The following is a 23,017-nucleotide window of genomic DNA, read 5'->3' on the forward strand; positions in this document are numbered from 1 at the left end:
CCAGCGGCCATGGCCCACAGACCCAGCCGCTCCGAGGCATGTGGGATCCTCCTGGACTGGGGCATGAACCCGTGTCCCCTGCATTGGCAGGCAGACTCTCAACCACTGCGCCACCAGGGAAGCCCCATATTACTTATTTTTTTTTAAACCCTTTTCTGCACATTGCTTTCCCTGTTCATAAATTGGAAATGTAATAACACTTGCCTTGACAAATTTATTTCAAGGATGAAATGAGATAATGCACAGGAACTCTAGGCTCTTATGTGACTGCAAAGGAGTGGAGGGTGCCACATCACAGCCCTTAGCTGTGGCTGAAAAGATAGTCATCATTTCCCATGTGACACTTGTTTACTTAAATCAGCAGGTAATTCCAATTCTAAAAATAGAGAGTCAGCAGGTGAAAACGTTTTCTCCCTGTTAATTGAAGCACATCTTTCGGTGCTGACAATTGGTGCAGCAGCAGGAGCCTCCTCTCGGACTGCACACCTGGCCCTTACTGTCACCGGAACAGTCAGCCTGTCCTTGACTTTGCCCTGGAGGGTTAGGATGGCCCAGGAGAGCAAAAATAGGATGAGCCCAGAAAATACTGTGTAGCAATAAAAAACAAAGGCAGGCAGGTCATGGAAGCAACCTAAATGCCCATCGACAGATGAATGGATAAAGAAGACGTGGTACGGGGCTTCCCTGGTGGCACAGTGGTTGAGAGTCTGCCTGCTAATGCAGGGGACACGGGTTCGAGCCCTGGTCTGGGAGGATCCCACATGCCATGGAGCAACTAGGCCCATGAGCCACAACTACTGAGCCTGTGTGTCTGGAGCCTGTGCTCTGCAACGAGAGGCCGCAATAGTGAGAGGCCCGTGCACCGCGATTAAGAGTGGCCCCTGCTTGCCACAACTAGGGAAAGCCCTCGCACAGAAACGAAGACCCAACACAGCAAAAATAAATAAATAATTTAATAAACTCCTACCCCCAACATCTAAAAAAAAAGAAAGAGAAGATGTGGTACATATATACAGTGGAATATTACTCAGCCATAAAAAGGAACGAAATTGGGTCATTTGTTGAGACGTGGATGGATCTACAGACTGTCATACAGAATGAAGTAAGTCAGAAAGAGAAAAACAAATATCGTATATTAACGCATATATGTGGAACCTAGAAAAACGGTACAGACGAACTGGTTTGCAGGGCAGAAACTGAGACACAGATGTAGAGAACAAATGTATGGACACCAAGTGGGGAAAGTGGCAGGGGGGTGGGGGTGGGGGTGGGGGGTGTGATGAATTGGGCGATTGGGACTGACATGTATACACTGATGTGTATAAAATTGATGACTAATAAGAACCTGCTGTATAAAAAAATAAATAAAATTCAAAAAAATAAAAATAAAATGCTAAAAAAAAAAAATAAAAAACAAAGGCAGGAACTCATGAACTCCCTGGAATGTTCTCTAAGACCTGCTGTTAAAACATAAACCAGGGACTTCCCTGGTGACTCAGTGGTTAAGAATCCGCCTGCCAATGCAGGGGACACGGGTTCAATCCCTGATCTGGGAAGATCCCACATGCCGCGGAACAACTAAGCCCGTGTGCCACAACTACTGAGCCTGGACTCTAGAGCCCGCGAGCCACAACTACTGAGTCTGTGTGCCACAACTACTGAAGCCCGCGCGCCTAGAGCCCGGGGTCTGCAACAAGAGAAGCCACTGCAATGAGAAACCCGCGCACCGCAAAGAAGAGTAGCCCCTGCTCGCCGCAACTAGAGAAAGCTTGCACACAGCAACAAAGACCCAAAGCAGCCAAAAATAAATTTAAAAAAACCAAAAACATAAACCAAGTTGCAAAGCAATATGTTTGTTATGATCCCATTACACAGAAACAGTTGAAGGCCACTGCAGACAAATGAGTCCTACCCATAAGTGTACGAGTGTAAGTATGTAAACACAGAGAAGGCTCAGGCAGTGGCCATGCCTCGCTCGTGACAGGGAGCAGGGTGGACTTGGATTTATCTGCATTGTTCGAATCATTTCTACCGAGGAGGATATACTTCTGTCCTTGACTCCATCACATTTGTCTGTTTCTCTGCATGTCTGGTATTTACTAGTGTAATTCAGACCTTGCAGATGATGTGTCATTGAGACTCTGGGTTCTGTTATCATTCTCTGAAGAGTGTTGAATTCTGTTCTCTAGACAGTTGAATTATGGGAAGATCGCCATGGACTTGTGGAGACTGGGCTTTAAGTTTTATTACGGCAAACGTATTTTGATTTTTTCCTTAGTCTTAGTGCAAATCCCTTATTTCTAAAACACAGTCTTTATCCCCAAAATGTGGCCCTTTTGGGCCAAAATGGAAAACTGAGGCGTTTACCAAGCTTCTCTATCAGTTTCCAAACTCGGTCTCCCCTGGAGTTAGGCCATTTCGGCCTCCAGCTCTGTCTTGCCCTGGGACCTTTGGAATCTTACCCCTACATGTGCATTTCAGGCCAGCCATGTACTTGAAGGGGGTTTTATGGCCCCAAACTTCCCAGCGCCCCTCAGTTTGCATCCTTCGCCCTCTCCAGCCGATAAGGCTGTGGCTTTGTGTTCGGGTCTGGCTGATCAGGAGCCCTCAGGAGAAAAGAGCCATCTTTCAAGAGCTGCCTTCCTCCAGTTTCTGCCTGCTTTTTGCTCTTTTCCAGTGCTTTCAGACAGCTGTTTCATGTATTTTGTCCACATTTCATAAAACACGAGGGTTCTGCGATTATTGGAAGTGGAAATTCTACCTGATTTTTGAATCAAAATCTTACCATCTAAAGTCGTATCATCTTGTAATTGTATCATCTATTCAAAAAGTGAACTATTAAAACACAACCAGTGGGACTTTCCTGGCAGTCTAGCGGTTAAGACTTCTCCTTCCAATGCGGGGGGTGCGGGTTCAATCCCTGGTTAGGGAGCTAAAAGCCCACATGCCTCGGAGCCAAAAAACAAAAAACAGAGACAATATTGTAACAAATTCAACAAAGACTTTAAAAATAAATGGTCCACATCAAAAAATATTATAAAAAGCCAAAAAACCCCACAAGCAGTGAACAAAACTAAATATTAAGACCTGTAAAGGCAGACGATTCTCTGTGGTTTAAGTCAGAGGATGCCATCCAATTAAGTCAGGCGTATCACCCAGGCCCCGCCCCGCCGCACACCTTGTCCCGGGTACCCAAGCCCCGCCCCTCAGGCGCCCCGCCCTGCCCCGGCGCCCAAGCCCTGCCCCGGCCCCGCCCCGTAGCACGCAAAGCCCCCTGCGGGGCGCGCCCGTTTCCATGGCGACGCCGAGCTGAGCATCGGTAGACGGGCCACCGAGTGGCCGTGCGTCCGCAGCGGAGGCGGCTACATGAGCGCGGCGGGGGTGGCGGCCGGGCTGCGGCCCCCCAGCTCGGGGATCCCGGGCTCCCGGGGCGCGTCGCGCCCGCGCCTGCCCGCGGTCCCTCCGTACCCCGGGCAGCACGGCGCGCCGGTCGGGCTCAGCGAGGCGCAGAAGCGGGCGCTGGACCTGGAGAAGAGGCTGCAGTTCCTGCAGCAGCAGCACTCGGAGACGCTGGTCAAGCTCCACGAGGAGATCGAGCACCTGAAGCGGGAAAACAAGGGTGAGGCGGGCGGCGCCGCGGGCGTTGCCTCAGACGGCGCCCAGACGGCGCACGAAGGCTGAGGGAGGACGCAGGGCCGCAAGTCCCACCCCGGCCACTCGGGGCTCGGCTCCCCGCCCCAGCACCAAAGCCAACTGCGGGGGGCGGGTCTGGCCGCGCCATTCCCGAAGGTAACCCGGCCCGCCTCTCCTCTCCAGGCAGGGTCAGGCGGCCTCCTTTGAAAAACTTTTGTAGAAGTGAAACACACCCCCACATTACGCGTATCTAGCTTAATGAATTTTCACAAACTAAGCACACCCAGATCCGGGGCCCCAGAACGATCCCTGACACCTGGGTCATCCTGACTCGCCTCTGTCGCCCTGGAGCCCAGGCCCCGCATGGCAGAGACTGCTCTGTAGACGTCACCGATGGAGGAATGGGTTCCTGGAGAGACTCTCACACAGGGGCTCTGGCTCAGGGAGCAGCCAGAGGCATCACCGACCCGAGGGTGCCAAGGCAAAGGCTTGGTCCATGGAGCAGGGTCTCTCAGGGGCTCAGCAAGGAGAAGTGGGCAGGGAAAGCAAAGCTTCTTTTCTCAGAGTAGCCATGAGGAGGGCCCGTGCTTGTCTTCAGATCTTCACTACAAGCTAATCATGAATCAGAAGCCGCAGAGGAAAGGTAAGACAGGCCCACAGGTGCCTGATGGGAAGCTACTGCCCTCAAGAGCAGGCCCCCCAGACGGCCTATGCCCACGCGAATTATCCCAGTGGGGAGGGGGCGTGGGCAGCCAGACCGCTCCCAGCCATGGTCTGGGTGACTTCATGCACCCAAGCACAGCAAGTGCCACTCTTGGGGACCCCAAAGCCTGAGTTCTGTGCAGCAGGGGCAGTGGACAGAGCAGCTGGGGGGCAGGGGGCTGCCCAGGTTCACCCCTCCCCAGCCCTGGCCTCACTATCCTGGTGAGCTTTCACTTGGACTGCTGCCCCAGGCTTCCCCAGCACAGCCCCAGCCCCAACCCCTGGTCCCTTTGGCCTTGGGGCAGGAAGCTCTGGGCACACTCCTTCCAGGGTCCTCCCTATCATCTCCACAGCAACCATGGGGGCATGTCATCACCTGTGGCCCACTCACCTTGCCTGTCCCCTAGCCCAGCCTGGGAACAACCAGGTCGAGTCTTGGGCTCCCCTCCCCTCTTACTTTTGGGACCAGGTCTGACATCGGGAGGTGGTCTGAGTGGTGAGTGGTGCCCGCCTGGAATGCCCCAGTCTGGGGTGTGCCCAGGGCTCTCTTCCTGGGAGATACGCAGAGGATGGGGTGGTGAGGGCCCTTCTCCAGTGGGGTGGCACAGCTCCAGCCAGCTGATGTGGGCACGTAGTGTCAGGGGTCCCCTGATGGGACCTCGAGAGAGGGCGTGCTCCCATTCAGGTCCCACTGCTTCTTCCGTCCCCAGCCCCATGGCCCTGGCTCCCTCTGGCACTGGCGGTGTCTGGGGCTGCCTCACCAGAGTGTGGGGGAGGGCTGGGACCTGCAGAGCCAGGAGGCGGGCACAGGTGGGCCTGGCCCTTCAGCCACAGCAGCCGTGCAGAAGCGCTGAGACCTGCAGGGATGGGAGCCTCGTTGCTGCCACCTTCTGCTGACCCCAAGCAGCCCCCACAGGCAGCATCTCCAGTTCCAGCTTTCAGTCCAACAAGTCCATCTCGAATACAGTGGTGTCAGGTGAGCACACCAGCACCTCTGTGCTCAGGGTGGGGGAAGAGCAGGTACAGACCTCAGGGCCCCCGGGCCTGAAACGGCAAGTGGGGTGCTGAGCCGAATGCTGAAAGCCCACGGTGGTCCTCCGTGGGGCAGACCTCGGGGGAGCGCCTCTGCCAGTCCCCATGGGCTTGGGGGTTAAGGGGTAGCTGAGGGACCAAGGAGGGTCCCCAGGTGCCCTGTGAGCTGAAACCTCCAGGAGGGAGCTGAGGCCAGGGGACAGGTTAGTGGGTCGGCTGGAGGGAGGCCTGAGGACAGGCCACAAAAGCAGGACAGGCTTGGCTGCCAAGGCAAGATGGTCAGTGTGGGGCATGAGTCAGGCAGAGCGTGTGACAGAGGAGCCCCGAGTGGTCTTCATTGCTGCTCACTGTGTCCCTCAGAGCAGACAGGACGTGGGTGGGCTGGCCCTCCTACAGAGGCTGGATTTGTGGCATTTTTGCTGAGTGAGGGGCCTCATCCCGGGAGAGCAGACCTGCACAGGCTGGGCCACCCAGACCTTTCCTTCCGTTTCATTTTGCCCGAAATGGGGTTCAAAGTCAGGGAACAGCTGCTGGCTACCCCACCCCGGCCTTTACCGAGGCCCGTGAGGAGACTGCCCCACGGGGTGTGTGGGGCTCTCCGCACTTCAGCTGCTCGGGGAGCCACCTCCACCACTGCGTCCGCTTCAGAGCATTCAGGCACCCACACGCTTCACCCTACTCCCGCATCTGTGCCTCCCAGCGGCCCTCAGAGGGAGGCCATTACCATCTCCCCTTTACAAAGAGGAAACTGATGCAGGGTGGGGCCCCTTGGGTGCATACAGCTGACTGATGCCCAGTGACTGGCCCTGTCTGAGTCTGACCCTCAGCCAACTCGCAAGGCAAGGCCAGGTCCCAGCGCACCTCCTCTAAGAAGCAAGACTCGAAAGCTGACGTTCCCCAGAAGTTGGACCTGGAGGAGGAGCCATTGGTTGCTGCCCTGCTTCACAGCAGCAGGGTGGACAAAGCCCTCGGGGCACAGGGGCTGGCCAAGTAAGGCTCCGTGAGCCCCACGGGACAGGGTTGCATTCAGCAGGTTCACAGCCTGGAACCAGCCAATTGCTTTGCCCTTCCAAACGGGCAGGTCTTCAGAGGGAAGCAAGCTCGTGAAAGCCGGGCTTGCCCATCTGGTGGACCCTGCCTTCTCCTCTCCCCTGGGGGTCCTGCACGGTCCCTGTGCTGACCTGAGCCCGCAAGAGGGGCCAGCAGCAGCCCCTAAAGCATTCTCTCAAAGCACAGAAACAAAGTAACTTGGCCTCCACATTAGCTTGCTTTTTGCCAAGAGAACCCTGAGTCAGGTTTGGGCTCCACCCTGGGAGCTGTGCTGGCCTCTGGAAGGCACAGGGCCAGCAGACCAGAGCAGGACCAGTCCCTGGTGACACCCGAGTTCCTGGGACTTCCTGGGAAGCAGCAGTGAGCCTGGACTTTGCATCCGAAGAAGGGACCCTGTTGTCCCCTGGGTAGTGCCACCAGCAGGCCAGGCTCCTGCTTCTCTGCAGTCTTTAGGCTCCCCCCTCCACCAGCACCCTGGGTTTGTGGTCAGGACTGAGGGCAGCCAGGCAGCTCAAACCACATCTGACTCTTCAGTGTACCTTGAGGGGGGAGGAAGTGATGCGCCCGGGTCATAGCCAGCCCCAGAGACCCACCCCCGCCACCTGGTGCCTGGAGCACCCTGGTAGGCGGAAGGGAGCCAGGGCCCCAGGAGGCCGTGGAGATGACCCTCTTACTCACGCTGGAGCAGGTGCTGCCCCGAGAGGGGGTGTGAGAGATCACCTCCGGTAGGCCGCCTCTGGTCTGCTCTAATGGCTGTTTCAGAGACAAAGTGGAGAGCTCTAATCCAGCAGCCACCTCGGTGGCCGGCAGCCTGCACAAGGGCAAGCAGGTGCCAGGGGTGCCCCCCGCGATGAGACTGCCCCTGCACCTGTGCAAGCCCGCCACACTCCAGCAGTGCGAAGTGGTCATCCGCCAGCTGTGGAATGCCAACCTCCTGCAGGCCCAAGAGGTGAGGCTCGGCTGCAGGGTGCCCCGGGGCCCCCGCAGCCCCACCCACCGTGCCTCTTCTCCCTGCCTTCCAGCTGCAACACCTCAAGTCCCTCCTAGAAAGGAGCCAGAGACACAGGGCTGCCCTCGAGGAGGCCAGGCCCGGTTCTCCCAAGTAAGTGCCCCATGCGGCCCACTGGGTCACAACGGGGCCTGCTTGTCTGGGGCTCACGGCTGACTGTCCCTCCCCAGGGACCAGGAGGCTCTGCACCCGGGGGCCATGCTGCTCCCCAAGGTCGCCACCAGGGGCGTCTCTAAGAAATGGTGAGTCTTACTGGCACAGGAGGTAGGCAGCCTCTGAGCCCAGGGGTCACAGGGCCGGGGAGGGCGTCCGCAGTGACCCCCCCACCCCCGTCCCCCAGCCTGATCCTGAGCCGGGCGCCCATGGCGGAGTGAGCCATCCTGCCCGCACTGAAGCGGAGCCTCAAGAGCAACTTTGCCGAGCGGCAGAGACGGCTGCAGGCAGTGCAGAGCCGGTGGCTGCACTACTCGGTGCTCTGAGTGCCAGACCCATGACCACTCACCCTCAGGTAGCACTTCCAAAGAATCCCAGTACATTTACGCCAGCCTAACTTCCAGACCAGCCAAACCCACGGCAGATAAAGTACGTGGTTTCAGGGCTGAAGAACTGTTTATTTCTTTGCTTGGTATTTCTGCACTTACACACACGTGTGCATTATGAAATAAGCATGAGCCTACCTGTCGAAGACTGGAAATAAAGCTCGTTTCTCCCTGTTGTGAGTCTTGTTCCTCACTGGCCATCAGGCACTGCTGCCCTGAGCGCCCCTAGCTCTGCTCCCTGCCATGGGCAGGGCCTGCTGGGCAGTCACCCTGCTTGCTAGGGCCTTGCGGCTGCCCTGTAAGAAAACAAGCTCCGGGACAGCCTGCACACTCTTCCTGGAGTGCAGGGGGCTGCCTTCCCGGCATGTAGGCAAGACACTGTCCTGTGTCCACTGACGAACACAGCTAGTGAGCGGCCCCACCCAGCCTGCCTTCCTCCATGGACGGCTAGAGCCATGGCCACGGGAGAAGGTCCTCTCCTGTACACTGGGCCCCACCCTGCAATGGCCTCACACCACCCCCTCAATCGCCAGAACAGCAGCTTCAGCGCAGACCCTTGCCTGGCAGGACAGTCCTCCTGGCCCAACCGGCCATGTCCTCAGTGCCGATCTCTGCCGCTTCTGCTTTGGGCAGCAGGGAACCTGGGGGTGAACCAGGACAGGCACGTCTGGGCATCGGTGGCCATCCCCGAGGTGGGGGACCTGGCTCAGCCCTGACAGTGCCCTTCACTGGATGGAGGGCCCCTGACTTGCAGAGAGGGGGGACACAGTGACAAATTCATGACAAACACAGGAATAATAAATTTATTATAAGAACCACAGAAGACACGGTAATGCACATACAAAAGGGGGGAACCTCTCATCGCCAGAGGGCCGGCTGGCACCCCGTCAGGAGCCCTCAACTGTCTGGAGGGTTCTTAAGACGCTGGGTCCCAAGGACAACATCCTAACCCGAGTGGGCCTAAGTGCCTAACCAGTGGGCACGGCGCCAGGAACAAGATCCACCCAGACACCCCTGCTCCCGGGTGCCTCCACAGTGCTGAGCGGACTCCCAGGGCTAGAATGAGAAGGATCATGAGGTATGAGGCCCGGCCGGTGGCCGGGGACCCACAGCCACAAACAGACCTTCCCTCGAGCTGCAGTCAGCGCCCCCGGATCCTGGAGCTTCCCTGTGGCGTGCCCCACATGCCAACGGTGGCACGATCTCAACCCAAAACCGTGATCAAGGAATTCTGCATGTTTTAAGGGTTTCCTATGTCCTGCACGTTCCCCTGTGGAAACGGTAGAAGAGCTTTCTGGCGCACACGCAAGAGGCTCACACAGGACCCTGAGTTCCCGAGGAAGGACACGGGCCCTGCAGAGGCTGCGGGGATAGTAGCCTGAGGAGCACAGGGCCGGGGGCATGCCTGGCTCCTGGAGGAAGCAGCCAGCTGCCTGTCCCAGTCCTGTCCAAGTGTGGGAAATGTTTGGCAGGTCCCCAAGGCAGAAGATAAAAGCAGGAAAGTTAACCTAAGCCCAAGCTCTCTAAGGAAGCCAGCATCTAGAAATGTCCGACACGGGGCCCCGACGAGGCTGCCGGCTGCCCCACGGTCCCTGGAGGGCAGGCAGCCGGAGATGCAGTGGCGGTGGCGGCTAGGCGGCTGAGAGGCAGGCCTGGTGGATGCTCTGGGCCCAGGTGTTGAGCAGGGCCGTGACCGAGTGCTTGTCAGGGAGCTGCAGCAGCCGCGAGGTCATGCACCGGTGCACCGACTGCAGGAAAGGGTTGGCGTCTGCAGCAGAGCGGCCGGCCATGAGCGCTGTGTTCTCTGCCAGGACCCTGGCCCGCCCCACCCAGCCCAGGGACCAGGGGTGCCAGCTCCGCGTGCCAGTGGAGAGCTGGAACAAAATGGTCTGGAGCCTCAGGGCGGCCTCAGGGCCCTTGTCCTGGTCCTCTACATGCCAGCTCTGAGCCTCGGGGGGACTGTCTCCCATCACCAAGGTTCTCTCTGGGCCTGTCACCCAGATGGGTTCCCATGAGCCCAAGCTCCCATGTGTGCCCCCCGGTCAGCCTTGAGAAGGCCCACAGGAGCCACTGGGCCTGCTCACCCCTCATCCCCGGAACATGGCTGCCCCAGAGCTGCAGGGACACCATGGGGTCAGAGACACTTCTCTTTCCATGTGACTGAGGGGCAATCTGCTCCTGCCCACCAAGGAGGAAGGGGAAGAGGGGGCCTCAGCAGGGCAGGGGCACGTGGAGGAAAGCCTTGTGGCCCGTCCTCTCAGTCACCCACCGTACTGCCACTGCCGGTCGATCCACAGTGGGCTCTGGGCAGGGTAGTCGGCAGGCACGCTGAGCTCCAGCGGTGGCACGCTGGGGAGGTCCTTGTCATCTGCAACACACAAGGCCGCACCTGTGACCAGGCTTGCCCCTCCTCATAGCCCTGCTCCCCAACAGCACCCTCCAGGCCCCAGAGGTTCTGGTGAGGCTGCTGCAGAGCCGAGGCCCCTGACTCCCGAGCTTCTCCGTCTCCCCAGGGCCTCAGGTGAGCAGAGTCGCAGCTGGACAGGAGGGAGGGGGCTTCCCTGCACGTGGGAGAGAGGTGAGAGTGTGCAGGCTCAGGGCCCAGCCCCCAGTGCGAGTTCTGGGCCAGGAGCGTGTGGGGACCAAGGAGGACAGCGGGCAGGCTCCAGAGAGGGCCCGGGGCTTGGGGATGAGCAGGTGGTCCTGGGCAGTGGCAGAGCCTGAGGCTGCCAGTCACGGTTCATTCTTGATCCACCCCACCCCCGGCACTCACCCAGCTTGCATATCAGGTGGACGGTGCCGTTGTTACTGCAGTGAGAAGGGTCCAAGTTCACCAGGAACTTGGGGTCTAGCCGGGCCACCTCCCCCTGGAGCACATTGGGGATGCTCTGCCGTTCGTCCTCTTCAAACCTACGCTTCCGGGTGCAAACCACCGGGGCCCTGGGGGAGGCAGCCGTGTTGACCATGCTGGCCAGGCCATGGCCCAGGACCCACCGCCCACCAAGCCCTGGGCAGTACGCACGTGATGGGGGGGCCATGTATGGCCGTCATGGCAGGCACGAACGTGCGGTACAGGGAATGGTTGAAGACAGGTGAGCGAATATTGGCCAGGACGGCATCCAGGAGTGGCTGGCACAGGTACTGCTGCTTGGTTGGCGGCACCGGGGGAGGTGGGGGCGTGGGCTGGGACAGGACAGCAGGGTCAGCAGCCCACTCTTGGGGCGGCTTTCCAGACCCCAGGTCCTCATCCTCACTCACAGCCAGACCTCCTGGCTCCCCCACCACCTCCACCCCTGCAGACAAGGATGGCTGATCCTGGACACACTCTACTCCCCCTGGGCCTGGCCTTGGGCATGAGAACCCTCACACCTGTGGGGGAAGGAAGCACCCATGGGCCCGCACCCAGAGGCTGATTTCTCCCATGTTCTCACCCCACCCACACTGCAGACCTGACCTGGAAGAGGACTCCTGAGCAGGCTCCCCAGACTGAGCAGCACGGTCCCCTGCCCACCTCTGACTGCAGGCTCCTTCTAGCTCGTGGTTCCGAGTCACTGTGGGGTGAGCCCTGACCTCCCCAGAGATGCCTGCGACCCTACCAACACCACCAGGCCGCAGCACCCCACGCACCACTGCCATGTCATTCTTGAGTTTCTCCAGGGCAATCTCACACTTCTGCAGCGTTTTCAGAGGGCACCTATAGGGGAGAAGATGTGGCTGACTCTCCACGTGGGAGGACAGGGGAGCCGGCAGCTCTCATGTTCTCATCTCAACCACTCACCGTCTGGCCTCCTCTGGATGGAGCGAGACCTGAGGCCTGGGCCACCAGAACCCTCCCCAGGAACCCCAGCCAGCCCACCCGCTGTTCCCAGACCCAGAGTCTAAGGCAAGATGGCCCCGCACCCAGGAGCTGCTGGTCCTGGCTGGCAGAACAAGGCACGCACGTGATGGATCAAGGGGAAAGACAGAGGCCAGGCCCCTGCCCCCCATCCCGATGACCCCAATGAGGGCCTGGAGGGCCGTCCACCGCCAACAGGCCCACTCCTCAGTGCCCAGCATTCTGCCCAGATGAGCAGAACAGGGAGGACGTTCTGGAAGGGGAGCCTGGCCTGAGCCAAGGCCTGGGGAGAGGGCAGGAATCCCAAGGCCAGTCCATGCACAGGAGGTGGCGCTGGCTGAGCTCTGGTGCTCAGCAGCCCCACGGCCAGTGGGCAAGGGAAAGGACATGAGTGCGTGTCCTCTGCCTTCCAAGTGCTTCTCAGACGCCGTCCCAGTTCCCTCCCACAGCCAGCGCTTTCGAGCTCAGCTGCCCCTTTTGCAGATGGGGTAACTAAGAAACAGTCACTTGCCCAAGGCCACCAGCAAATCAGGGGCAGGGCTGCAGGTCAGACTGAAGCCCATCAAGGCCAGTAGCCCAGTGAGGCAGGGCTCTGAGGGCCACAGGGTAGGCCAGCCAAGCAGCTGGGGACCCTCTGTGAGGTGTGGGCGCAGCACCACCTCCCCCCATGGGCCTAGGGGCAAAGCTCACCGCTTGGAGGGGTCTGTCAGTATGTCCAGAAGGCTCTTCATCTTACTCAGGTCCTTTTTTCTGTCTGGGGCAGAAGGAGGCACTCAGACAAGGGCCTGGGCGTCTGCAGGCCCTGCCCCCGGCCCGCCCGCCCGGCCCCCACCTTCGTTCTTGTCGATCTTGTTGATCATACGGCGCAGGGGCTCGATGTACTTGGACAGCTGCTTCAGCTTGTCCAGGTACTGCTGCTCCTCGGCCTGGCTCGAGCCCGCGGGGCTCATGACGGAGCTGGGGTTCACTGCGGGACACGGCCCAGTGAGCACGGCCCCAGCCCACGAAGGGTCGTCAGCCCCTCACCTCGCAGGGCCCCGGACTGTGCCCGCCTTGGGTCCGACTTACCAGGCGTGTTCAAAGGTCCTGGGGAGGGGACGCTGAAGTTCTGCGGGGTGCGCGCCGTCACCGGACTCTGGGAGGGCTGCGGCGAAGGGCTGGGCAGGAAGCTGCTGGGGGACGGGGCAGGGCCGGAGCTGTGCAGAGCGAAAGGGAGCGCGGCCATGAGCCTGGGCCTGCAAGCCAAGTGGGGAGGGGCACGGGCCAGGCCTACCTGACGTTGGAGTTGGGCTGTGAGCTGGGTGGGCCGGGCTGCGGGGACGGCTGGGGGGGAGGGGGCATCGACTGCGGGGTCTGCACCTGCTGGCCCGGCGACGGTGACGACAGCATGGTGAGGCCACTCTGGCTGACCTGGAGGGGGAGGGGCTCAGCCTGCTCACCCGCCCCACGCCCCCCCCCCCCACTCCCCACTCACAAGCCCCTTCTCTCTCGCAGCCTCGCCATACACCCTGGTCTTTCTCTGATGCCCCGCCTCTCAAATACAAACACGGGCACACGCCCCCACCTGTGGGTGCCCACGCAAACACACAGTGACCAAGACGCTGGCAGAAGGGCCGGGCTGGGTGGCCCTCTGCTCCTGGCGGGGGCTTCTGGGCTGCGATGGGACACCCTCAGGTCCCTGCCTCGTGAGTGTGGGAGCCTGTGGGCATGGGAGGGCAGTGAGGCCTGCGCTCTATGACAGGCAGGACCGTCCCACAAACCTCAACAAGACCCCTCAGGCCACAGGCAGCCCCAGCTCTGACAGCACCAAGGTCAAGCCCAGCTGCAGGGCAGTGGGGACGCCTCCATCTTGTTCTGTGTCCCACCTGTGCCTGCCTGACGGGAGCAAAGCCTCCCCTTGTCACCCCTGCCAGCACACCTGGCCTGGGGTTCTGTGGTCTGGCAGCCGAGCAGCCCCTGTGGGACCAGCAGACCCCACTGGGAGAGGGGAGAGGGGAGCGGCTTGGCATCGTGCTCCCTTCTCTGCACAGCAGGCTCTCCCTGCAGTCCTCGTCAGGGCGGACACAGCGGGGTCCGCATCCCGCTGTCATCACTAGGACAATGCCATATTCATCCGAGAACGCAGAGGGAGGAAATCACACACCCAGGACTAAGATCGACGGTGTGTGGAAGTAACTACTTTCCACCCGAGAGGCACAAGATGCCAGTTCTGGCAGCGCGGACGGCTCGGGGAGACAGCTGCCCGCCAGCCCTGTGCCCAGCAGCCCCGGAATGAGCCCTGCAGAGCAGCCTTGCCCAGAGCCTGCGGACAGTGCACAAAGGCCCAGCCGCTTGCCACAGGGGGCCACCCCAAAGGCCCTGTCAGCTTCACTCAGAGCTTCCCCCACACCCCAGCAACCTCCTGTGCACTGAGCATCACCTCCGGAGCCTGCTTCCTGGAGCCCAGCTCACACCCCACCCTCCATTCCCAGCCTGCCCAATTCTGCAGACTGACTCTAGCCTGCCCCCCTCACTCTGCACACCGAGGCTGGACATGGCACTGGAGCAGGGCCTGCATGTGTTCACAATGTGATGATGAAACTAAATGAAAACCACCCAGCCAGGTTCTGAAAGGAGGCAGGGTGATCCATGGGAAACAAAACATCTACCCCAGGAGGATGAGCTGATCTGTGAGGCTAGGGCAGTGCTGACGTCCACGCAGTCTGCCAGGGCAGGGCTCCAAGGCAGGAGAAAGGTCTGCGGGGAGACCCCTGGCATCACAGGTATGTCCCACACTCACCAACAGGTCGCATGCAGCAGACACTGCAAGCCAGGGGTGACCCAGACAGTAGCAGATGCCAACATGACCCCAGCAATAGCTGTGGGTGCGAGGCAGCCCTCATGCAGAGCTGGGAGTGGACAGTCCTGCAGCCACACCAACAAAAGAACTTCCAGGGTGTGGGCCAGGAAGCCGTTCTCCTGTTGTCTGTCGAAACTTGAGCGCTGCCTGAAGAGCCCACCACCCACCCTACCAGATGCTAAGTGGGATGTCAGTGCGTGGAGCACGCTTTGTGCTGGGCTCCCCTGCCTGCACCCGGGGTGTGGCTGATAGCACCCAAAGGCCACGGCTGGCCGGCACCACCCTGTACTTTGGAGTGCCCAGCTGTGAGCCCCGTGGCAGCTCAACAGTGCTCCTTCCAGAGCAAGAGAGGCCCAGAAGCACTCAGGTGGTGTGAAAGAGACGCTATTTCTTCCCAGAAGAAACAAAGTCATCAGGAATGAAAAGCTTGACTCTGATCTCTGCGGACTGTTTTTCTGGTCACAGAGCTCCCGAGGTGGAAAGCTGGTTTTCTCTTGACCACAGATCCTAACGAGACACACCAGACGTCTACAGTATTGGACGAGCCAGGCCACGACTCCTCCTCCCAACACACACCCGCCCAGGGAGGCCCCGAGCGGCCATGGTGGAGGGCCCAGTGGGAGAGGAGGGGGCGCAGGGTGTGCTCAGCCCATTCCCCACACTGTTCCACACACACACATCAGGGAAGCGGGTCTGTAACGTAAGAATGACAGCTAAGCTTCCGAATGCTGGAAGAACAGGAAGCAGGAAGACCAAAGCACAGGGGCTGCTGGGAAATGGAGACGCATCCTGTCCTGGTTTTCACCTGCCATCATGGGGTGTGGCTCTCGCGCTGAGTCCTAGTCCAGCGCCCCGCTGGACAGGGATGTGACGGGGACATCTCTCTCATCTACACAAGTTAATGTCAGAGTCAGGCATACAGAACAGTGTTCACTGATTTTCCTGAAACACCCAAATCCCAAACTCCAGCCTGGGCTGTGAGCCCCACCACCCATCAGGTCCCAGCACCACCAAGCGCACAATGAGGCCCCCCTCCTCTGCTCTGAGAGGGCAGACTTGAGAGACCAGGCCTGGGGGCCGCCACCTGGGCCCCCATCCCAGCACCTCTTTCACACACACACTGGACCCCGTGTTCTGAGGTCAAATGCGTGGGCCCCGCACGTATGTGTCGACCTCCTGGTAGGTGACCAGCTGGTACGATCGAGAGCCTCAAAATGCCCCCGTGAGTCACTCTGGGAAATGTCAGCAAACGGTCCAGGACCTGCCATGCACCACGGCTAACAGCAAAAAACCAGAAGTAACCTCAGGATCCGAGAACAAGACAATAATTAAGGACAGCAGGATACGTTCATAAGAGGAACAGCACACAGCCACGGAAGGCAACACTGACCAAGGGACTCTAATTACAGGACAACCTTTTACTTCTATTGTAACGTGAAAAAGAAAGAAGCCACACACAAAATCCTAGAGAACCGGAAAGAAAAGAAGCCAAGCAGGCTCTCCCGCTTGAAATGCTTCCCTTGCTTATACTCCCCTCAACCTCTCCCACCTTCTACAGCCACCACCTGTTTTCTAGTTTTAGGGTCAGAATATCTGTAGCCTTGTCTTGTCCACTGTTGCCACTGAGGTTGCAAAAAAAAGGCTGTGAATCCAGAGATTCTCCCTCAGGGGTCTCCTTGCACCCTGGGAACCCCACTGCTGCTAGATCCACACAGTAAGGCAGCCAACTGGCCCCCAGGGACCTGCACGAGCACCCCACACATACCTGCGCCAGACCTGGGAACCCACAGTGCGGCCCCGCAGGCAGGGTGAGGCCTCATTTCCACTCTGCCCAAGGCTGGCCTCTCACTCAGGATGGGGTGGACACCCCTCCCATAAACCCTGAAGGTACATCCTCAGAAAACCAAACCCGCTCGCAGGTATGAGTGGTGGCGCCTCCTGTCCACCCAGCTACCCGAGTCCCCACCTGGGGAGAAGAGCCCACGCCTGCCTCAGCCCTGCCGGCTGTCAGCCCTCCGTGCTCCACGAGGGGGCAGAAGGTTACAAATCAAGGTTACCCTCAAGGTGATCAAGCCCACGGCCAAGCCCCACGCGGGCTGGACTGGGACCTCCAGCAGAAGCAAAGGCATGTGACTACCAGGAAGGGAAGCACAGCCAAGGGGTTGGCATGGGGAATGGAGCGCATCCCCCTCGGCCACTGCAGGAGAGTGATGGGCGCCCAGGAAGCTGCAGGGAGTCCACCTACCCAAGCGAGAAGCCTACGAACCAGCAGGTGGGGCCTGGACCATTGGAAGACGGCAACTCTTCGGCTGCTCGCTTCCCAAACACCAAGAACTGGGGTGAAAAGGGAAGTTCTGCTTCAGGATGGAAGCTGCCAGGTCAGAGGGCCAAGCCTCCCACTCTCCTACCAGACCTGAGAGGCAGCAAGGGCAGCGGCTTCCACCGGCTGGGCGGTCACTCCATGCCGCTGCTGCCATCCCAACTCTGACCACACTCTGCACAGGACACCGAGAGCAGAGAGCCCCAGGAGGCCTGGGGACAAGGCTGGGACACACAGGGTGGTGGCAGAGGACGCCAACATTGTCATACAAGGCCTCCAGCCCTGCCCCAGCTACAGACATGATGTCCGTGGTTTGTTGCACATAATACCACAGGTGGGCAAGCTGGTGATGTGGCGCAGTGACCAAGAGCTACCTCCAAACGCCACAGTTCCCCTCAGCGGTGTGTTTCCCACGGACTCCAGCCATGTGGCGGGGACCAGGAAGGACCATTTCTGAGCCTCCCGCCAATGCTAAGGGAACACACGGCATCCCAGCAGTGCTTACCACACGGTCCAGTGCCCCAGACAGGGAGCTCAACGGACTCGGGGAGTGAGCAGGGCAGGAGCTGGCAGGGACACTCAGCACGGCAGCCCAGTGCCGCACAGCACCGGGGTGGCCGGGTCGCCCCTGGGGTCTCACCACATCGGCTCTGTCTAAAGCCAACGCTCTTCTGAGCCAGACTATCAGTGTTGCCACTGCTGGGTGGAGACAGGAGGAACCAAGGCTGGGGACTGGACATAGGTGAGGGGGGCGTCTATGGAGAAGTCATGAGGCCCAGCCTCCCACCCCAGACACCAAGGAGGCTGTGGCCTCTACTAGGCAAGGCCGGAAGGTCTCCTCCATCCCATCGACATCTGATTTGCGGAGGGTGGGCATGGTGGACCTGGGCCACATGTGCCACACGTGCCACACAGGGGTGAGCCCTGCAAGTCAGCAGGGCAAGGGGCCATGGCACAAGTCTGTGCTGACCACCAGAGCCACATGCCACCGTCCTCGTGCTCTTCCCAGTTTCTAGAGAGCTACTATCCCCCCAGCCCCATGCTCAGGGCTGAGGTAAGAAGAGATCGTGATGCTCTCACCAATGCCCTCTTGGAGGAGAAGGGAAGAGGGAAGATGTGGGGCATCACGGGAGGTGGGAACAGCCTGTGCCCTGTGAAGCCGGGGGCCCAGACACGGCCGGGCGGGGCTTCCACCCAAGGTCCCCAGGGACAGGCCCTGATCCAACCAGGACCCTCACCATAGCGCGGGGGACATGCACTGGCCGGCGCCTCCAGAGCCTTGGCTCTGGGCCCTCACCTGGACTCCGGGACCCACTATCTGGGAGGCCTGAGCCGTCGGCACTGCTGTCTGCGGTGGCACCTGGGGCTGCACCTGCGGCACCTGGGGCTGCACCTGCGGCTGCTGCACCACCATCGGAGCCCGGACCTGAGGAGGAAGGGAGCAGCAATCTGGAGCCACCAGGGCACAGGGCAGAGCACCTCCACGTCTGTCTGTGGGAGCCGGAGTCTCTAAGCTCTCCTTGAGAAGGGGAGTGGGCTTGCCACCACTTCCCTGGCTGATATCCCGCTACTGGCTGTCCCTTATCCCACGGCTCATCAAAAGTGTCCACGCCAGCCTGGCTCTGAGTCAGCACAACTGAGCCCTGTCTCTCCTGGCGAGACGCCTGCCCCAATGGGACACCACCACACAGCCGTCACCACCAGCTACCGCAGCAAGCAGAGCACGCTGATGGTCTACGAGAACCCCACTCTGAGCCCTGACTCCTCAAAGGAAACCAGGTGACAGGTGTGACCCTCCTCAAGACCCTCCCCAGATCTCCAGCCTGCACCTGTGGGGCTTACTATTCAGCCACTACTCGATTCAGGTGTGGCCCATATCCCCACTTCACCCAATGAACAGCAAATAGAAAAGGCCACAAAAACCAAGGAAGTGAGTTGAAAAAACATTTAAATGGCCCCTTGACACAGCTACCCTTGACTCAGTACAATATTTTGTCTTTCATGTAAATGTCACTGATTGGTTCTGCTTTTACACAGATGCATAAGACTGAAAATAACCGTATTTTACATCAATACACCCCTCAAAAATACGGTCATGATCTCTGCTCAGAACAGAACTGAGTGGTCAGCAGACCACCGTGGACGCCCGGGGAGGTGGTACACTGCCCCCCCCCCCAACAGTGAGAAGATGGATGTTGCCATCCATCTAATCATCCACAATCTTACAATGCCTGTGGCTACCACCGAATCAGCCATGCTGCTCGGAAGACAAGGTGCCACACGGGAGCAGGGGTGTCGCACACTGGATGCAGCAGCTGGCGGAATGCACGCACCCTTGCTGATCTGGATGTGCGGGCCGGCAGGGGTCAGGGCCACCTGAGTCCTGGTGCTGGAAGAAGAGGACCTTCCATCTACAGCCAGGGCGCCCCAGAGACCGCCTACAGCACAGGAGACGCCAGAAGAGCCCCGGCTGTGCGAGCCCTGGGTACTCACGAGTTTCAGCTGCGGCTGGGCATACAGCATCTGTCCGGGGAGGGCCGGAGCCTGCGACACCAAAGGCTGTGTCTGTGACTGAGGCGGGAGCTGCGATGGCTGGTTCTGGGCCACTGGCGGCTGGGGCTGTGGTGGTGGCTGGTGGTGCTGCGGGTGATGCAGCTGCTGCAGCTGCTGGGGCAGGGCCTGTGAGGGGGGAGGCTGTGGCTGCTGCATTGGGGGCTGCTGTATTGGCGGCTGGGCCTGCAAAGCCTGCTGCTGCTGCTGCTGCTGCTGTTGCTGTTGCTGCAGCTGCAGCTGTGCCATCCGTTGTAGTTGTTGCTGCTGCTGCTGCTGCATCTGGGGTGGAACAAGCAGCACCCATCACCTCTCCGGCCTTGGAATCCTGTGTTGGGAAGTCTGCCCAGGATGCTCTCCCGGGAGACAGAGGGACACCGAGGGCACCAAGCGTGCACCTGTGCCCTGGTCACCAGATGCTGGCCCATCTCTAGGCCTGAGAGGACAAAGGAAGGGTCCAGGGAAGGGTCTGGAGGGCTTGGTAAGGGGTCACATATAGGCGCAGACCCAGAGAAGCCGGGCAAGGTTCAGCTGACCGCAGATCTCCAAAGCCTCTCCAGGGATGCCTGTTTGGTCCCTAGAGTGGTCACAGGACCAGGCTCAGGATGAGGAGGAAAAGTGGGGCTGGGGCTTTCCTGGTGGCGCAGCGGTTGAGAGTCCGCCTGCCAAAGCAGGGGACACGGGTTTGTGCCCCGGTCCGGGAAGATCCCACATGCCGCGGAGCAGCTGGGCCCGTGAGCCATGGCCGCTGAGCCTGCGTGTCCGGAGCCTGTGCTCCGCAACAGGAGAGGCCACAACAGTGAGAGGCCCGCGTACCGCAAAAAAAAAAAAAAAAAAAAAGAGCGGGACTGAAGATTCACTGTCAGCCCTGGGAGAGGAGCTGCCAAGATCCAGGAGGGGCCTCGGGAAAAGCAGGCATAAGCCAAGGCCTGGAGCAGGTGGGAAAGAGCAGGGGGTCCTTCAGGGCTTACCTCCCTTAACCCACAACAGGCCTGACAAAAGACGCTTAACCCATCAGGGCGTTGACTGCAGAGCATGTGCGTGAGAAAAGGTTTTCTTGTAAGCAGGGCTCCTAATGTGACATGGCCACCCCTGCGGGACACTAGGCAGGGCTCGATTAGTGCCGCGTCCAGACACTGTAACACTCAGGGACAGGTCAGGAGGCCTGCGTGTGCTCAGAGGACACACACCCACGGGGTGGTCCAGGCCGTGCTACGAGTGGAGGGTAGCTTCACTCTGGCCTGGGCAGACTCTCACATGAACTGCCTGCACCAGGAGCCACCTGATCCATCCCCCGGCACACAGTAGGCCCACTCATTCTCGTCCCAGGCTCGGGGGCCCTGGAGAAGGCCAGGGTCCAGAACGATGGCGTCTAGTACCTGCTGCTGGTTCTGATGATGCAACTTGATCAGATGCTGCTGCTGCTGCTGCTGCTGGAGCTGCTGCTGCTGCACCACAGCCTGAAACTGCTGCTGCATGGCACTCTGCTGCACCTGGAACTGCTGCTGCTGCTGCTGCTGCAGCGCCGCCTGCTGCTGTGCCTGGAACTGCTGCTGCTGCTGCTGCAGCGCCACCTGCTGGAGCTGCAGCTGGGCTGGAGACAGACGGGTCGGGGAACTCGCACTGGGTGCAGCGGGGAAGGCGCCGCCCCCGCCAGTGCGGGAGGGACAGGGGTGACGATGACAGGACGGAACTTACTATAGAGTGAATCACAGTAGTAATGAACAGGAAAGAACAGGCCAGCCAAGAGGCCTGGGACCCAGCAACTAGTGATCTGCTTCCCGTCTCAATGGAACCACCTGCTCTGGACACTTCGTATCAACAGAATCTCACAACTGGGATCTTTTGTGACTGGCTCCTTCCCCTCAGCATCCCGTTTACAAGGTTCACCCACACTGTGGCACGGATCAGTATTCCCTTTCTTTTTGTTGCCGAATAATACTCCACTATATGGATTTCCCACATTTTGTGTTGTCCATCAGCTGATGGACATCTGGGTTGTTTCCACTTTTTGGTAGTTATAAATAATGCTGATACAAACAATCATTCAGGAACTTCCCTGGTGGTCCAGTGGTTAAGACTCCATGCTTCCACTGCAGGGGGCATGGGTTCAATCCGGGCTCAGGGAAATAAGATGCCACCAGCCACGCAGCGCGGCCAAAAAATTAAAAACAAATCAATAAAAAAAACAATCATTCACAAGATTTTCAGTGATCCGGTCTCTTTGGGTGATGAAAATGTTTTAAAATTGATGCCGTGAGTGCACTGACCACCCCTGCACAGTACACTTCAAGTGGGTGAATATGAGTACATGAACTATATTTCAATAAAGATGAAAAGGAGGAACACAGAGACACTATGCCCAGTTTTCCCCAATAGTAGCACTTTGTATAACGCCATAACACAATCAGAATGTGTGCCCATTTGCCTGAGTGTGTAGTTTAAATTCTATACAATTTTCTCACCTGGCAAGATTCAACCACCATGGAGGTCAAGACCTGGCACAGTTCCAACACCACAGGAGCCCTTGTGGTGCCACGCCTCACCAGCTACTAAGGTGACCTCCATTTCTAATGACTCTGCCATTTTTAAACCACACAGAAGGACTGGCTCTCTCCTTCAGCACAATTTCTGAAGAGCGTCAGGGTGGGGAGTACATCCATGCAGGACCCATTGTGAGCACATTTCCCACCCACAGGCTTAGACGAAGCTGCTCACTACATCCTTCAACTCCTCTCTAAATTCATTATTTTTGTCTGGTTAACTCAGTAACTGGGAGGGGAAATTGCCCAACACACCTTTTATTTTCAAGTCTTTTTGCATCTTCTATTTCAGGTGTGTTTCCTGTAAGGATTAAAGAGCTGTACCCTCTCCTTACGTTTCCATTCAGTCTCAGCAGGAAAGCCTATCCCTTCACTTTTACTGTGATTACTTATGGTTTTCAACTTATTTGTATCTGTCTTTCCCCTTCTAAGTTTCCTCTTTTTTTTGAGCTTTACTGAGGTATAATGGACATTTTTTTCTCCTCTTCTGAATTCTGTTTTGTTGGAGGACTGGGTTGATTTTTGTTCGTTTGGATTTTTGTTTGTTGTTTCTGTCTCATTCCATTTTTTCCTATGGATTTGGAATTTACAAACTATTTCTACTGTTTTAGCAACGACTTTTACAATTTTATCATGCATATTTAATTTAACAAAGTATAAAGTTTATCCACATTTAAACCTCTTTCCCAAATATGAGGACCTTAGAATCCTCTCTAAACATTTTTTTAAAGTAGGTTTTACATGCACACAATAGACCTGATATCCTTGATATTTGCCCTTCCTGACTCCATTTGGTATGGTCCCTGTTTATCTTCTTATGCCCACACAGCAGACTTATATTAAGAGGCAGGATAGAATAAAGGCCAGGGGTACAGCCTCGGACCCAGACACCTGGACTCAAATCCCAACTCTGTCACTGCTCTGTGTCTCAGTTTCCTCAGCTATACTACATACCCCTACATTGG

The 23,017-nt window shown here is 58.4% G+C and overlaps 2 protein-coding genes across 6 annotated transcripts in view; one reads left to right on the forward strand and one right to left on the reverse strand.

Annotated features, from left to right (window-relative positions):
* Window positions 1-3,330: 3,330 nt before the first annotated feature.
* Window positions 3,331-7,905, forward strand: CCDC74B (coiled-coil domain containing 74B). Its single transcript, XM_060029476.1, is given in 8 exon segments — window positions 3,331-3,619; window positions 4,232-4,276; window positions 5,252-5,311; window positions 6,195-6,357; window positions 7,180-7,366; window positions 7,440-7,519; window positions 7,597-7,668; window positions 7,767-7,905. Coding segments are annotated over 8 exon segments (999 nt in total). The 5' UTR covers window positions 3,331-3,366.
* Window positions 7,906-8,752: 847 nt separating this feature from the next.
* Window positions 8,753-23,017, reverse strand: part of MED15 (mediator complex subunit 15) — a 61,449-nt gene continuing 47,184 nt past the window's right edge. For 3 of the 5 annotated variants that reach the window (XM_060028533.1, XM_060028529.1, XM_060028534.1), the window contains 12 exons: window positions 20,889-21,103; window positions 19,453-19,791; window positions 18,257-18,385; window positions 13,074-13,210; window positions 12,869-12,996; window positions 12,633-12,767; window positions 12,491-12,554; window positions 11,593-11,659; window positions 10,988-11,148; window positions 10,739-10,905; window positions 10,235-10,333; window positions 8,753-9,733 (listed from right to left, as the gene is read on the reverse strand). In XM_060028533.1, the coding sequence (XP_059884516.1) occupies window positions 9,597-9,733; window positions 10,235-10,333; window positions 10,739-10,905; window positions 10,988-11,148; window positions 11,593-11,659; window positions 12,491-12,554; window positions 12,633-12,767; window positions 12,869-12,996; window positions 13,074-13,210; window positions 18,257-18,385; window positions 19,453-19,791; window positions 20,889-21,103 (1,778 nt within the window). In that variant the 3' untranslated portion in view covers window positions 8,753-9,596. The remainder of the gene's footprint in view (window positions 9,734-10,234; window positions 10,334-10,738; window positions 10,906-10,987; window positions 11,149-11,592; window positions 11,660-12,490; window positions 12,555-12,632; window positions 12,768-12,868; window positions 12,997-13,073; window positions 13,211-18,256; window positions 18,386-19,452; window positions 19,792-20,888; window positions 21,104-23,017) is intronic. The other 2 variants (XM_060028531.1, XM_060028532.1) reach the window with 2 other exon arrangements.

The sequence above is a fragment of the Delphinus delphis genome, chromosome 13 (genome assembly GCF_949987515.2).
Source record: "Delphinus delphis chromosome 13, mDelDel1.2, whole genome shotgun sequence".
NCBI lineage: Eukaryota > Metazoa > Chordata > Mammalia > Artiodactyla > Delphinidae > Delphinus > Delphinus delphis.